At 53.0% G+C, this 12,702-nt stretch overlaps 1 protein-coding gene across 1 annotated transcript in view; it reads right to left on the bottom strand.

Annotated features, from left to right (window-relative positions):
• The window catches only part of LOC144488461 (E3 ubiquitin-protein ligase rnf8-B-like), a 68,437-nt gene extending 56,782 nt beyond the window's left edge, over nt 1-11,655 (bottom strand). Inside the window, exon 1 of the mRNA XM_078206531.1 lies at nt 11,557-11,655. Within this exon, the coding sequence (XP_078062657.1) occupies nt 11,557-11,655 (99 nt within the window). The remainder of the gene's footprint in view (nt 1-11,556) is intronic.
• Nucleotides 11,656-12,702: the final 1,047 nt, after the last annotated feature.

Raw genomic sequence — 12,702 nt, 5'->3', positions numbered from 1 at the left:
AAGGTGAAGGCGATAAATCTGTACGGAACCAGTAGAAATGGCAGAGGTGCTTAATGAGTATTTTGCCTCGGTTTTCACAGAGGAGAAGGACCTGGGTGGATGTACTGCGGGCGTGCGGTGGACTGAAAAGATTGAGTATGTGGACTTTAACAAAGAGGTTGTGCTGGAATCTTTGAATGACATCAAGATAGATAAGTCGCCGGGTCCGGATGGGATGTACCCCAGGTTGCTGTGGGAGACGAGGGAAGAGATTGCAGAGCCTCTGGCGATGATCTTGGCGTCGTCGATGGAGACGGAAGAGGTGCCGGAGGATTGCGGATGTGGTTCCTATTTTCAAGAAGGGGAATAGGGATAGCCCAGGAAATTACCGACCGGTGAGTCTAACCTCAGTGGTTGGTAAGCTGATGGAGAAGATCCTGAGGGACAAGATTTATGAGCATTTAGAGAGGTTTAGTATGCTCAAGAATACTCAGCATGACTTTGTCAAAGGCAGATCGTGCCTTACGAGCCTGGTGGAGTTCTTCGAAAATGTGACTAAACACATTGATGAAGGGAAAGCGGTAGATGTGGTTTATATGGATTTTAGCAAGGCGTTCGATAAGGTCCCCCATGCAAGGCTTCTAGAAAAAGTGAGGGGGCATGGGATCCAAGGAGCTGCTGCCTTGTGGATCCAGAACTGGCTTGCCCAAAGGAGGCAGAGAGTGTGTATAGATGGGTCTTTTTCTAAATGGAGGTCGGTCACCAGTGGTGTGCCCCAGGGGATCTGTTCTGGGACCCTTGCTGTTTGTCATTTTCATAAATGACCTGGATGAGGAAGTGGAGGGATGGGTTGGTAAGTTTGCTGACGACACGAAGGTTGGTGGGGTTGTGGATAGTCTGGAGGGATGTCAGAAGTTACAGAGGGACATAGATAGGATGCAAGACTGGGCGGAGAAGTGGCAGATGGACTTCAGTCCAGATACATGCGTAGTGGTCCATTTTGACAGGTCAAATGGGATGAAGGAGTACAATATAAAGGGAAAGACTCTTAGTACTGTAGAGAACAAAGAACAAAGAAAAATACAGCACAGGAACAGGCCCTTCGGCCCTCCAAGCCCGTGCCACTCCCTGGTCCAAACTAGACCATTCTTTTGTATCCCTCCATTCCCACTCTGTTCACATGGCTATCTCGATAAGTCTTAAACATTCCCAGTGTGTCCGCCTCCACCACCTTGCCCGGCAGCGCATTCCAGGCCCCCACCACCCTCTGTGTAAAATACGTCCTTCTGATATCTGTGTTAAACCGCCCCCCCTCACCTTGAACCTATGACCCCTCGTGAACGTCACCACCGACCTGGGGAAAAGCTTCCCACCGTTCACCCTATCTATGCCTTTCATAATTTTATACACCTCTATTAAGTCTCCCCTCATCCTCCGTCTTTCCAGTGAGAACAACCCCAGTTTACCCAATCTCTCCTCATAACTAAGCCCCTCCATACCAGGCATATCCTGGTAAACCTCCTCTGCACTCTCTCTAAAGCCTCCACGTCCTTCTGGTAGTGTGGCGACCAGAACTGGGCGCAGTATTCCAAATGCGGCCGAACCAACGTTCTATACAACTGCAACATCAGACCCCAACTTTTATACTCTATGCCCCGTCCTATAAAGGCAAGCATGCCATATGCCTTCTTCACCACCTTCTCCACCTGTGACATCACCTTCAAGGATCTGTGGACTTGCACACCCAGGTCCCTCTGCGTATCTACACCCTTTATGGTTCTGCCATTTATCGTATAGCTCCCCCCTACGTTAGTTCTACCAAAATGCATCACTTCACATTTATCTGGATTGAACTCCATCTGCCAATTCTTTGCCCAAATTTCCAGCCTATCTATATCCTTCTGCAGCCTCTGACAATGTTCCTCATTATCTGCAAGTCCAGCCATTTTCGTGTCGTCCGCAAACTTACTGATCACCCCAGTTACACCTTCTTCCAGATCGTTTATATAAATCACAAACAGCAGAGGTCCCAATACAGAGCCCTGCGGAACACCACTAGTCACAGGCCTCCAGCCGGGAAAAGACCCTTCCACCACCACCCTCTGTCTTCTGTGACCAAGCCAGTTCTCCCCCCATCTAGCCACCTCCCCCTCCCCCAACCTACCATGAGGGACTTTGTCAAACGCTTTACTAAAGTCCATATAGACGACATGAGGATCAGAAGGATCTTGGGGTCCGGGTCCATAGGACTCTAAAATCGGCCCTGCAGGTGGAGGAGGTGGTTAAGAAGGCGTATGGTGTGCTGGCCTTTATCAATCGAGGGATTGAGTTTAGGAGTCCGGGGATAATGATGCAGCTATATAAGACCCTCGTCAGACCCCACTTGGAGTACTGTGCTCAGTTCTGGTCGCCTCATTACAGGAAGGATCTGGAAAAGATTGAAAGGGTGCAGAGGAGATTTACAAGGGTGTTGCCTGGATTGAGTGGCATGCCTTATGAGGATAGGCTGAGGGAGCTCGGTCTTTTCTCCTTGGAGAGACGTAGGATGAGAGGAGACCTAATAGAGGTATATAAGGTGTTGAGAGGCATAGATCGGGTGGACTCTCAGAGGCTTTTTCCCAGGGTGGAAATGTCTGCTTTGAGAGGACACAGGTTTAAGGTGCTGGGGGGTAGGTACAGGGGAGATGTGAGGGGGAAGTTTTTCACACAGAGGGTGGTGGGCGAGTGGAATCGGCTGCCGTCAGTGGTGGTGGAGGCAAACTCAATAGGGTCTTTTAAGAGACTCCTGGATGAGTACATGGGACTTAATAGGATGGAGGGTTATTGGTAGGCCTAAAAGGTAGGGATATAGAACATAGAACATAGAAAGTCACAGCACAAACAGGCCCTTCGGCCCACAAGTTGCGCCGATCACATCCCCACCTCTAGGCCTATCTATAGCCCTCAATCCCATTAAATCCCATGTACTCATCCAGAAGTCTCTTAAAAGACCCCAACGAGTTTGCCTCCACCACCACCGACGTCAGCCGATTCCACTCACCCACCACCCTCTGAGTGAAAAACTTACCCCTGACATCCCCCCTGTACCTACCCCCCAGCACCTTAAACCTGTGTCCTCTCGTAGCAACCATTTCAGCCCTTGGAAATAGCCTCTGAGAGTCCACCCTATCCAGACCCCTCAACATCTTGTAAACCTCTATCAGGTCACCTCTCATCCTTCGTCTCTCCAGGGAGAAGAGACCAAGCTCCCTCAACCTATCCTCATAAGGCATGCCCCCCAATCCAGGCAACATCCTTGTTCTATGTTCGGCACAACTTGTGGGGCCGAAGGGCCTGTTTTGTGCTGTAGTTTTTCTATGTTTCTATGTAGTTACAGGGAGAAACACAAAAGGGGCAGTGTTTTCTCCAAGCCAGGCAGCGTGCCTGAATGACGATCGGCCGGTGGCTCTGACATCCATCATTATGAAGTGCTTCGAACGGTTAGTCTCTCTCTCCTTTCCTCGTCCATGAACGGTATGCTTTGTCTGTACAGCGCGCAAGAAACAATACTTTTCACTGTAGACTCATACATATGACAATAATAAATCAAATCAAATTCTGTAAACCTCTGTGACTCGATATCAATACCGTGGCTACCAGAGCAAGTCAAAAGCTGGGAATACTGCAGTGAGTAACTCACCTCCTGACTCAGAGTTATAGAGTCATAGAGGTTTACAGCATGGAAACAGGCCCTTCGGCCCAACCTTTCCATGCCGCCCTTGTAATTAAACCCCTAAGCTAATCCCAATTGCCTGTGTTTGGCCCATATCCCTCGAAACCTATCTTACCCATCTAACTGTCTAAACGCTTTTTAAAAGACAAAATTGTACCCGCCTCTACTACTACCTCTGGCAGCTTGTTCCAGACACTCACCACCCTCTGTGTGAAAAAACTGCCCCTCTGGACACTTCTGTATCTCTCCCCTCTCGCCTTAAACCTATGCCTTCTTGTTTTAGTCTCCCCTACCTTTGGGAAAAGATATTGACTATCTAGCTGATCTGTGCCCCTCATTATTTTATCGACCTCTATAAGGTCACCCCTCAGCCTCCTACGCTCCAGAGAAAAAAGTCCCAGTCTATCCAGCCTCTCCTTAGAACTCAAACCATCAAGTCCCGGTAGCATCCTAGTAAATCTTCTTTGCCCTCTTTCTAGTTTAATAATATCCTTTCTATAACAGGGTGACCAGAATTGTACACAGTATTCCAAGTCTCCCCAAAGCCTGTCCACCATCTACAAGGCACAAGTCAGGAGTGTGATGGAAAACTCCCCACTTGCCTGGATGGGTGCAGCTCCAACACAAGAAGCTCGACACCATCCAGGACAAAGCAGCCCCCGCTTGATTGTTACCCCTTCCACAAACATTCACTCCGTCCATCACTGACGCTCAGTGACAGCCGTGTGTACCATCTACAAGATGCACCGCAGCAACTCACCAAGACTCCTTAGACAGCACCTTCCAAACCCACGACTGCTACCATCTAGAAGGACAAGGACAGCAGATACCTGGGAACATAACCATTGTCCCCTCAGAAGCAGAATGACAGAATCATTACAGTGCAGAAGGAGGCCATTTGCCCTGGAATCTGCACTGGCTCTCTGAAAGAGTATTCTACCTCACCCCCTCCCTGTCTTATCCTCGTAAACCTGCACGCTCTTTTCGGACAATAATCCTTTTGATGACTTCAATTCAACCTGCCTCCACCGTCTCAGGAAGTTTGTTCCAGACTCCCATCCCCTCCTGGGTGAAAAAGCTTTTCCTCACATCACCATTGCTCCTTTTGCTAATTGTTTTGAATCTGCGCCCTCTAGTTCTTGATGCCCTCTTGAGAGGGAACAGTATCTCACTATTTACCTTGTCCATACACCTCAAGATTGTGAATACCTCCATCAAGTTTCCTCTCAGCCTTCTTTTTTCCAAGGTAAACAGTCTATCCAAATAGCTACAGTTCTTCATTCCTGGGATCATTTTTGTACATCTCCAGTGTCGTCACATCCTTCCTCAGATATGGCTCCCAGAACTGGACGCAGTTTCCAGATGAGGCCTAACTAGTGTCTTATAAAAGTTCAACATGACCTCCTTACTCTTGTACTCAAAGCCCCATTAACAAAACCTCAGATACTGTATGCTTTATTAACCACTCTCAACCTGCCCTGCCACCTTCAGAGACAGGAGAAATTATCATGGGGAATGAGGAAATAGCAAATTGTGTGTGTCTGTCTTCACAGTGGGAGACACAAGCTTCAGATCAGAAATAGACGGTAAACTAGTGACTCAAGCGAGTGAGGAAATTAAAGGAATTAATATCAGCAGAAAAATCATATTGACAAACTGAGGACTGAAATCTCGCTCATCCCTGGGGTCTCAGGGCTAGGCTTGAATGAGTAAAGCAGCAGAGGTAAAAGCTGTGCTGGCTACAATATAAAGAGACAGAGAGTAATGCTCACAGTTTGCTGAACTAGGTGGGAAGCTAAGCTGTGAGGAGGATATAGAGGCTGCCAAGGGAGATGGGCAAGTTAAGTGAATGGGCAGATGGAGTATAATGTAGAGTAATGTGAAGTTATTCACTTGGTTGTTAGAATAGTTTTTAAAAGGTGAGAATCTATTCAGTGTGGATCGTCCCAGAGACTTGGGTGCGCTTGGACACGGTGGACAGAAAGTTAGCGTGCAGGTGCAGCAAGCAATGAGGAAAGCCAATGGCATGGTGGTATTTATTGCGAGAGGATTGGAGGACAAGAATCAAGTCTTGTTCCAATTGGACAGAGTGTTGATGAGGCCACATCTGGAATACTGTCGGCAGTTTTGGTCTCCACATTTAAGAAAGGAGATGGGACAGGGAAAGTTCACGAGACTGTTCCCTGGGGTGAAGAGGGTTGTCCTATGATGACCGGCTGAGCAAATTGGATCTCGATTCTCTGGACTTTAGAAGAATGAGCGATGATCTCAGTGAAAGCTACAGGATTCTGAGGGGATTTGATGGGGTAGACGCTGAGAGATTGTTTCCGCTGGCGGGGAGTCTAAAACACGGGGGCACAGTCTCAGGATAAGGGGCCAATCATTAGGGACTGAGATGGGGAGAAATCTCTTCACTCAGAGGATTGTGAAACTTTGGAATTCTCCATCCCAGAGGGCGGTGGATGCTCCATCACGGAATAGATTCACATCTGGGACTGACAGGCTTTGGGGTCGGGATTGAGGAATCTGGGGGACCGACCGGGTTTGGGTGTCGGGATTGAGGGATCGGGGGACAGACAGGGTTTGGGTGTCGGGATTGAGGGATCGGGGGACAGACAGGGTTTGGGTGTCGGGATTGAGGGATCGGGGGACAGACAGGGTTTGGGGGTCGGGATTGAGGGATCAGGGGGACAGACAGGGTTTGGGTGTCGGGATTGAGGGATCGGGGGACAGACAGAGTTTGGGGGTCTGGATTGAGGGATCGGGGGACAGACAGAGTTTGGGGGTCTGGATTGAGGGATCGGGGGACAGACAGAGTTTGGGGGTCGGGATTGAGGGATCGGGGGACAGACGTGAGGCCCCAGGAAACATTATTGTCCACACAAAAGTGGAAATTTGTCTGTCTTCACCTCTAGTAAACATCCAATCAATCATTCCTTTAAAAAGTGGCTATTTCACGTATACCAACATTTTTCAAGAAGGCATACGGCACGCTTGCCTTCATCGGCTGGGGCATTGAGTTTAAAAATTGGCAAGTCATGTTGCAGCTTTATAGAACCTTAGTTAGGCTGCACTTGGAATATAGTGTTCAATTCTGGTCGCCACACTACCAGAAGGATGTGGAGGCTTTGGAGAGGGTACAGAAAAGATTTACCAGGATGTTGCCTGGTATGGAGGGCATTAGCTATGAGGAAAGATTGGAGAAACTTGGTTTGTTCTCACTGGAGCGATGGAGGTTGAGGGGAGACCTGATAGAAGTCTCCAAGATTATGAGGGGAATGGACAGAGTGGATAGTCAGAAGCTTTTTCCCAGGGTGGAAAAGTCAATTACTCGGGGGCACAGGTTTAAGGCGCGAGGGGCAAGGTTTAAAGGAGATGTACGAGGCAGATTTTTTACACAGAGGGTGGTGGGTGCCTGGAACTCGCTGCCGGGGGAGGTAGTGGAAGCGGATACGGTCGTGAGTATTAAGGGGCGTCTTGACAAGTACATGAATAGGATGGGAATAGAGGGATATGGTCCCCGGAAGGGTAGGGGGTTTTAGTTCAGTTGGGCAGTACGGTCAGTGCAGGCTTGGAGGGGCCGAAGGGCCTGTTCCTGTGCTGTAATTTTCTTTGTTCTTTATTTATATTGTGACGCGACAGTGTCCATGAGGAATTTATTTTCATCCCTGTTTCTCTGCTGCTTTTTGTACCATAGCTGTGATGTCAGTTGAAGGCACCTCACAGACCCATTTGTTAAATTTAAATTTGGCCAGAATAACAACGTCCTGCAGTTTTACCAGTTTACATTCAACCTTTTAAATTGTTGGGGGGAGATTGACAGCACACAGTCAGGGGGCTCCGACACAAAGCATTCACACTCAGTTTCAGGAGGTGTGGGGACTCTGGGCTGGGGGCAGTGTGCGTCTCTCTCCCTGGCACTGGGAAGTCTGTACTGGGATGGTGTGTGGACTCTGGGCTGGGGGCAGTGTGCGTCTCTCTCCCTGGCACTGGGAATTCTGTACTGGGAAGGTGTGGGGACTCTGGGCTGGGGGCACTGTGCGTCTCTCTCCCTGGCACTGGGAAGTCTGTACTGGGATGGTGTGTGAACTCTGGGCTGGGGGCAGTGTGCGTCTCTCTCCCTGGTATTGGGAAGTCTGTACTGGGATGGTGTGTGAACTCTGGGCTGGGGGCAGTGTGCGTCTCTCTCCCTGGTATTGGGAAGTCTGTACTGGGATGGTGTGTGGACTCTGGGCTGGGGGCACTGTGCGTCTCTCTCCCTGGTATTGGGAATTCTGTACTGGGAAGGTGTGGGGACTCTGGGCTGGGGGCAGTGTGCGTCTCTCTCCCTGGCACTGGGAAGTCTGTACTGGGAAGGTGTGTGGACTCTGGGCTGGGAGCAGTGTGCGTCTCTCTCCCTGGCACTGGGAAGTCTGTACTGGGAAGGTGTGTGGACTCTGGGCTGGGGGCAGTGCGCGTCTCTCTCCCTGGCACTGGGAATTCTGTACTGGGAAGGTGTGGGGACTCTGGGCTGGGGGCAGTGTGCGTCTCTCTCCCTGGCACTGGGAAGTCTGTACTGGGATGGTGTGTGAACTCTGGGCTGGGGGCAGTGTGCGTCTCTCTCCCTGGTATTGGGAATTCTGTACTGGGATGGTGTGGGGACTCTGGGCTGGGGGCAGTGTGCGTCTCTCTCCCTGGCACTGGGAAGTCTGTACTGGGAAGGTGTGGGGACTCTGGGCTGGGGGCACTGTGCGTCTCTCTCCCTGGCACTGGGAAGTCTGTACTGGGAAGTTGTGGGGACTCTGGGCTGGGGGCAGTGTGCGTCTCTCTCCCTGGTATTGGGAAGTCTGTACTGGGAAGGTGTGGGGACTCTGGGCTGGGGGCAGTGTGCGTCTCTCTCCCTGGCACTGGGAAGTCTGTACTGGGATGGTGTGTGGACTCTGGGCTGGGGGCAGTGTGCGTCTCTCTCCCTGGTATTGGGAAGTCTGTACTGGGATGGTGTGTGGACTCTGGGCTGGGGGCAGTGTGCGTCTCTCTCCCTGGTATTGGGAATTCTGATTTGTTGGAAGCAGTTCTCTTGCCTTCCTGGAGTGAGTGTTGCTATTGGTGGCTTGCTTGCTCGAGGCTACCAGTAACCTTATCTCTACCTCAAAGGGCTGGAATTTCCCGATCGGGGAAATCAGAGTTTTAATTCTTATCAAAGGACAAAGAACAAAGAACAATACAGCACAGGAACAGGCCCTTCGGCCCTCCAAGTCCGCGCCGCTCCCTGGTCCAAACTAGAACATTCTTTTGTATCCCTCCATTCCCACTCCGTTCATGTGGCTATCGAGATAAGTCTTAAACGTTCCCAGTGTGTCCGCCTCCACCACCTTGCCCGGCAGCGCATTCCAGGCCCCCACCACCCTCTGTGTAAAATATGTCCTTCTGATATCCATGTTAAACCTCCCCCCCCCTCACCTTGAACCTATGACCCCTCGTGAACGTCACCACCGATCTGGGAAAAAGCTTCCCATCGTTCACCCTATCTATGCCTTTCATAATTTTATACACCTCTATTAGGTCACCCCTCATCCTCCGTCTTTCCAGTGAGAACAACCCCAGTTTACCCAATCTCTCCTCATAACTAAGCCCCTCCATACCAGGCAACATCCTGGTAAACCTCCTCTGCAGTCTCTAAGTTGCAGCAGGTGTTGCTGAGCTGCAAAACCACGTGAACATCCGTATTTTCTGTGCTAAACCTGGGGCAGGTGTATGTTTAGGAGGAGGTTTGTTGTATTGGAACAGTGCATTCAGTTAAGGTTTATACAACTTTAGGATTTTTGTTTCTTGTTTGTAATTGATAAAAGTCCTTGCTAATTTTCTTCCTGTACATGTTAACTATATTCTTAAATAAACTTTATTTGATAAAAGCTCCCTAGTGGGTCATTTGAATCATACCTGGAGTGGAGCATCTTATTCTTATCTGTGCCAAAGTTCAAAGTGCAAAACTTATGCTCTAATAAAATCCCTACAGTGCAGAAGGAGGCCATTCAGCCCATCGAATCAGCACCAACCACAATCCCACCCAGCCCCTATCCCCATAGCCCCACATATTTACCCTGCGAGTCCTGCTGACTCTAAGGGGCAATTTCGCACGGCCAATCCACCTAACCCGCAGATCTTTGGACTGTGGGATGAAACCGGAGCACCCGGAGGAAACCCACGCAGACACGAGGAGAACGTGCAAACTCCACAAAGACAGTGACCCGAGCCGGGAATCGAACCCGGGTCCCTGGCACTGTGAGGGAGCAGTGCTAACCACTGTGTCATCGTGCTGCCCCGGGTCCCTGGCTCTGTGAGACAGCAGTGCTAACCACTGTGTCACCGTGCTGCCCCGGGTCCCTGGTGCTGTGAGGCAGCAGTGCTAACCCACTGTGTCACCGTGCTGCCCCGGGTCCCTGGCACTGTGAGGGAGCAGTGCTAACCACTGTGTCACTGTGCCACCCCGGGTCCCTGGCGCTGTGAGGGAGCAGTGCGAACCCACTGTGCCACCGTGCTGCCCCGGGTCCCTGGCACTGTGAGGCAGCAGTGCTAACCACTGTGTCACCGTGCCACCCCGGGTCCCTGGCGCTGTGAGGGAGCAGTGCGAACCCACTGTGCCACCGTGCTGCCCCGGGTCCCTGGCACTGTGAGGCAGCAGTGCTAACCCACTGTGTCACTGTGCCACCCCGGGTCCCTGGCGCTGTGAGGCAGCAGTGCTAACCACTGTGTCACCGTGCCACCCCGGGTCCCTGGCACTGTGAGGCAGCAGTGCTAACCCGCTGTGTCACCGTGCTGCCCCGGGTCCCTGGCGCTGTGAGGCAGCAGCGCTAACCACTGTGTCACCGTGCTGCCCCGGGTCCCTGGCTCTGTGAGGTAGCAGTGCTAACCACTGTGTCACCGTGCTGCCCCGGGTCCCTGGCTCTGTGAGGTAGCAGTGCTAACCACTGTGTCACCGTGCTGCCCCGGGTCCCTGGCTCTGTGAGGTAGCAGTGCTAACCACTGTGCCACCGTGCTGCCCCGGGTCCCTGGCTCTGTGAGGTAGCAGTGCTAACCACTGTGCCACCGTGCTGCCCCGGGTCCCTGGCTCTGTGAGGGAGCAGCGCTAACCACTGTGTCACCGTGCCACTTTGGAGTTTGTGAGCCGGATTATAACAACATATTTGTATATATATATACACACACATCCACGCCATCCAAACACAACACATTGCATTTTGCCACGACAATTTACAGCAGTTGAATAAAATCAGTAGCTTGAGTATACATGATGTTATTTAGTAAACTGATATCACTGGGAAAAGAGCTGGTGAACAGATTTTTCTGGCAATAGGTATTCTAAAACCACAACCTAAAGGGAGCTGTTTAAATTGAGGATTTAAAGAGAGTGAGTACTGGAGCAGATTTGACAGGCCATCTGGTCTACTCCTGCTCTTATATATTATATTCCTGTGCATCACCACCTGGAAGATGCCCCCCAAGTCACTCACCATCCAAACTTGGAAATATAGCACCGTTCCTTCACTGGAACACCCTCCCTCACAGCACTGTGGGTTTACCTGCACCTCAATAGGTGTAGGTAACAAACTCGAGGCGCTGAATAACCTTCTGCTGTTCCTGTGTCACAGACTCAAGGGGCTGAATGGCCTCCTCCTGTTCATATGTCAGTCTCGAGGGGCTGAATGGCCTCCTCCTGTTCCTGTGTCACAGTCTCGAGGGGCTGAATGGCCTCCTCCTGTTCCTGTGTCACAGTCTCGAGGGGCTGAATGGCCTGAGTTGTTTATACAATTTTATTGCCCACACACTCAGATCCCATCAGCCCTGAGCTCCAAACTATCCCCTGCTCCTCCCACTGAAATTCTCACCTTGCTCTCTTCCAGTTCTCTATCTTTGGCTCGAATGATGTCCTCCAGCTCCTTCCTCTGCCGACTCAGCGCAGCCGCCAGCTCCTGTTGCTGCGACATACAAAGGATCACTTAGAACCAGGGAGAGAGAGAGGGGGAGAGAGAGAGGGGGGGAGAGAGAGGGGGAGAGAGAGAGGGGGAGAGAGAGGGGGGGAGAGAGAGGGGGGGAGAGAGAGGGGGGGAAAGAGAGGGGGGGAGAGAGAGGGGGGGAGAGAGAGGGGGGGAGAGAGAGGGGGGGAGAGAGAGGGGGGGAGAGAGAGGGGGGAGAGAGAGGGGGGGAGAGAGAGGGGGGGAGAGAGAGGGGGGGGAGAGAGAGGGGGGGAGAGAGAGGGGGGGAGAGAGAGGGGGGGAGAGAGAGGGGGGGAGAGAGAGGGGGGGAGAGAGAGGGGGGAGAGAGAGGGGGGGAGAGAGAGGGGGCGAGAGAGAGGGGGGGGAGAGAGAGGGGGGGAGAGAGAGGGGGCGAGAGAGAGGGGGCGAGAGAGAGGGGGCGAGAGAGAGGGGGCGAGAGAGAGGGGGCGAGAGAGAGGGGGCGAGAGAGAGGGGGCGAGAGGGGGAGAGAGAGAGGGGGAGAGAGGGGGAGAGAGGGGGAGGGCGGGGGAGGGCGGGGGAGGGCGGGGGAGGGAGGGGGAGGGAGGGGGAGGGAGGGGGGAGGGAGGGGGAGGGCGGGGAGAGAGGGGGAGAGAGGGGGAGTGAGGGGGAGGGCGGGGGAGGGAGGGGGGCGGGGGAGAGAGGGGGGCGGGGGAGGGCGGGGGAGGGCGGGGGAGAGAGGGGGAGAGAGGGGGAGGGCGGGGGAGGGCGGGGAGAGGGGGGGCGGGGGAGAGAGGGGGGCGGGGGAGAGAGGGGGGCGGGGGAGAGAGGGGGGGGGCGGGGGAGAGAGGGGGGCGGGGGAGAGAGGGGGCGGGGAGAGAGGGGGGCGGGGGAGAGAGGGGGGCGGGGGAGAGAGGGGGGCGGGGGAGAGAGGGGGGGCGGGGGAGAGAGGGGGGCGGGGGAGAGAGGGGGGCGGGGGAGAGAGGGGGGCGGGGGAGAGAGGGGGGCGGGGGAGAGAGGGGGGGCGGGGGAGAGAGGGGGGGCGGGGGAGAGAGGGGGGCGGGGGGAGAGAGGGGGGCG

Source organism: Mustelus asterias, unplaced genomic scaffold, assembly GCF_964213995.1.
Source record: "Mustelus asterias unplaced genomic scaffold, sMusAst1.hap1.1 HAP1_SCAFFOLD_1587, whole genome shotgun sequence".
In the NCBI taxonomy this organism is placed as follows: Eukaryota; Metazoa; Chordata; class Chondrichthyes; order Carcharhiniformes; family Triakidae; genus Mustelus; species Mustelus asterias.
The sequence above is the reverse complement of the archived record's forward strand: the minus strand, read 5'-3'. Positions and strand labels throughout refer to the sequence as shown.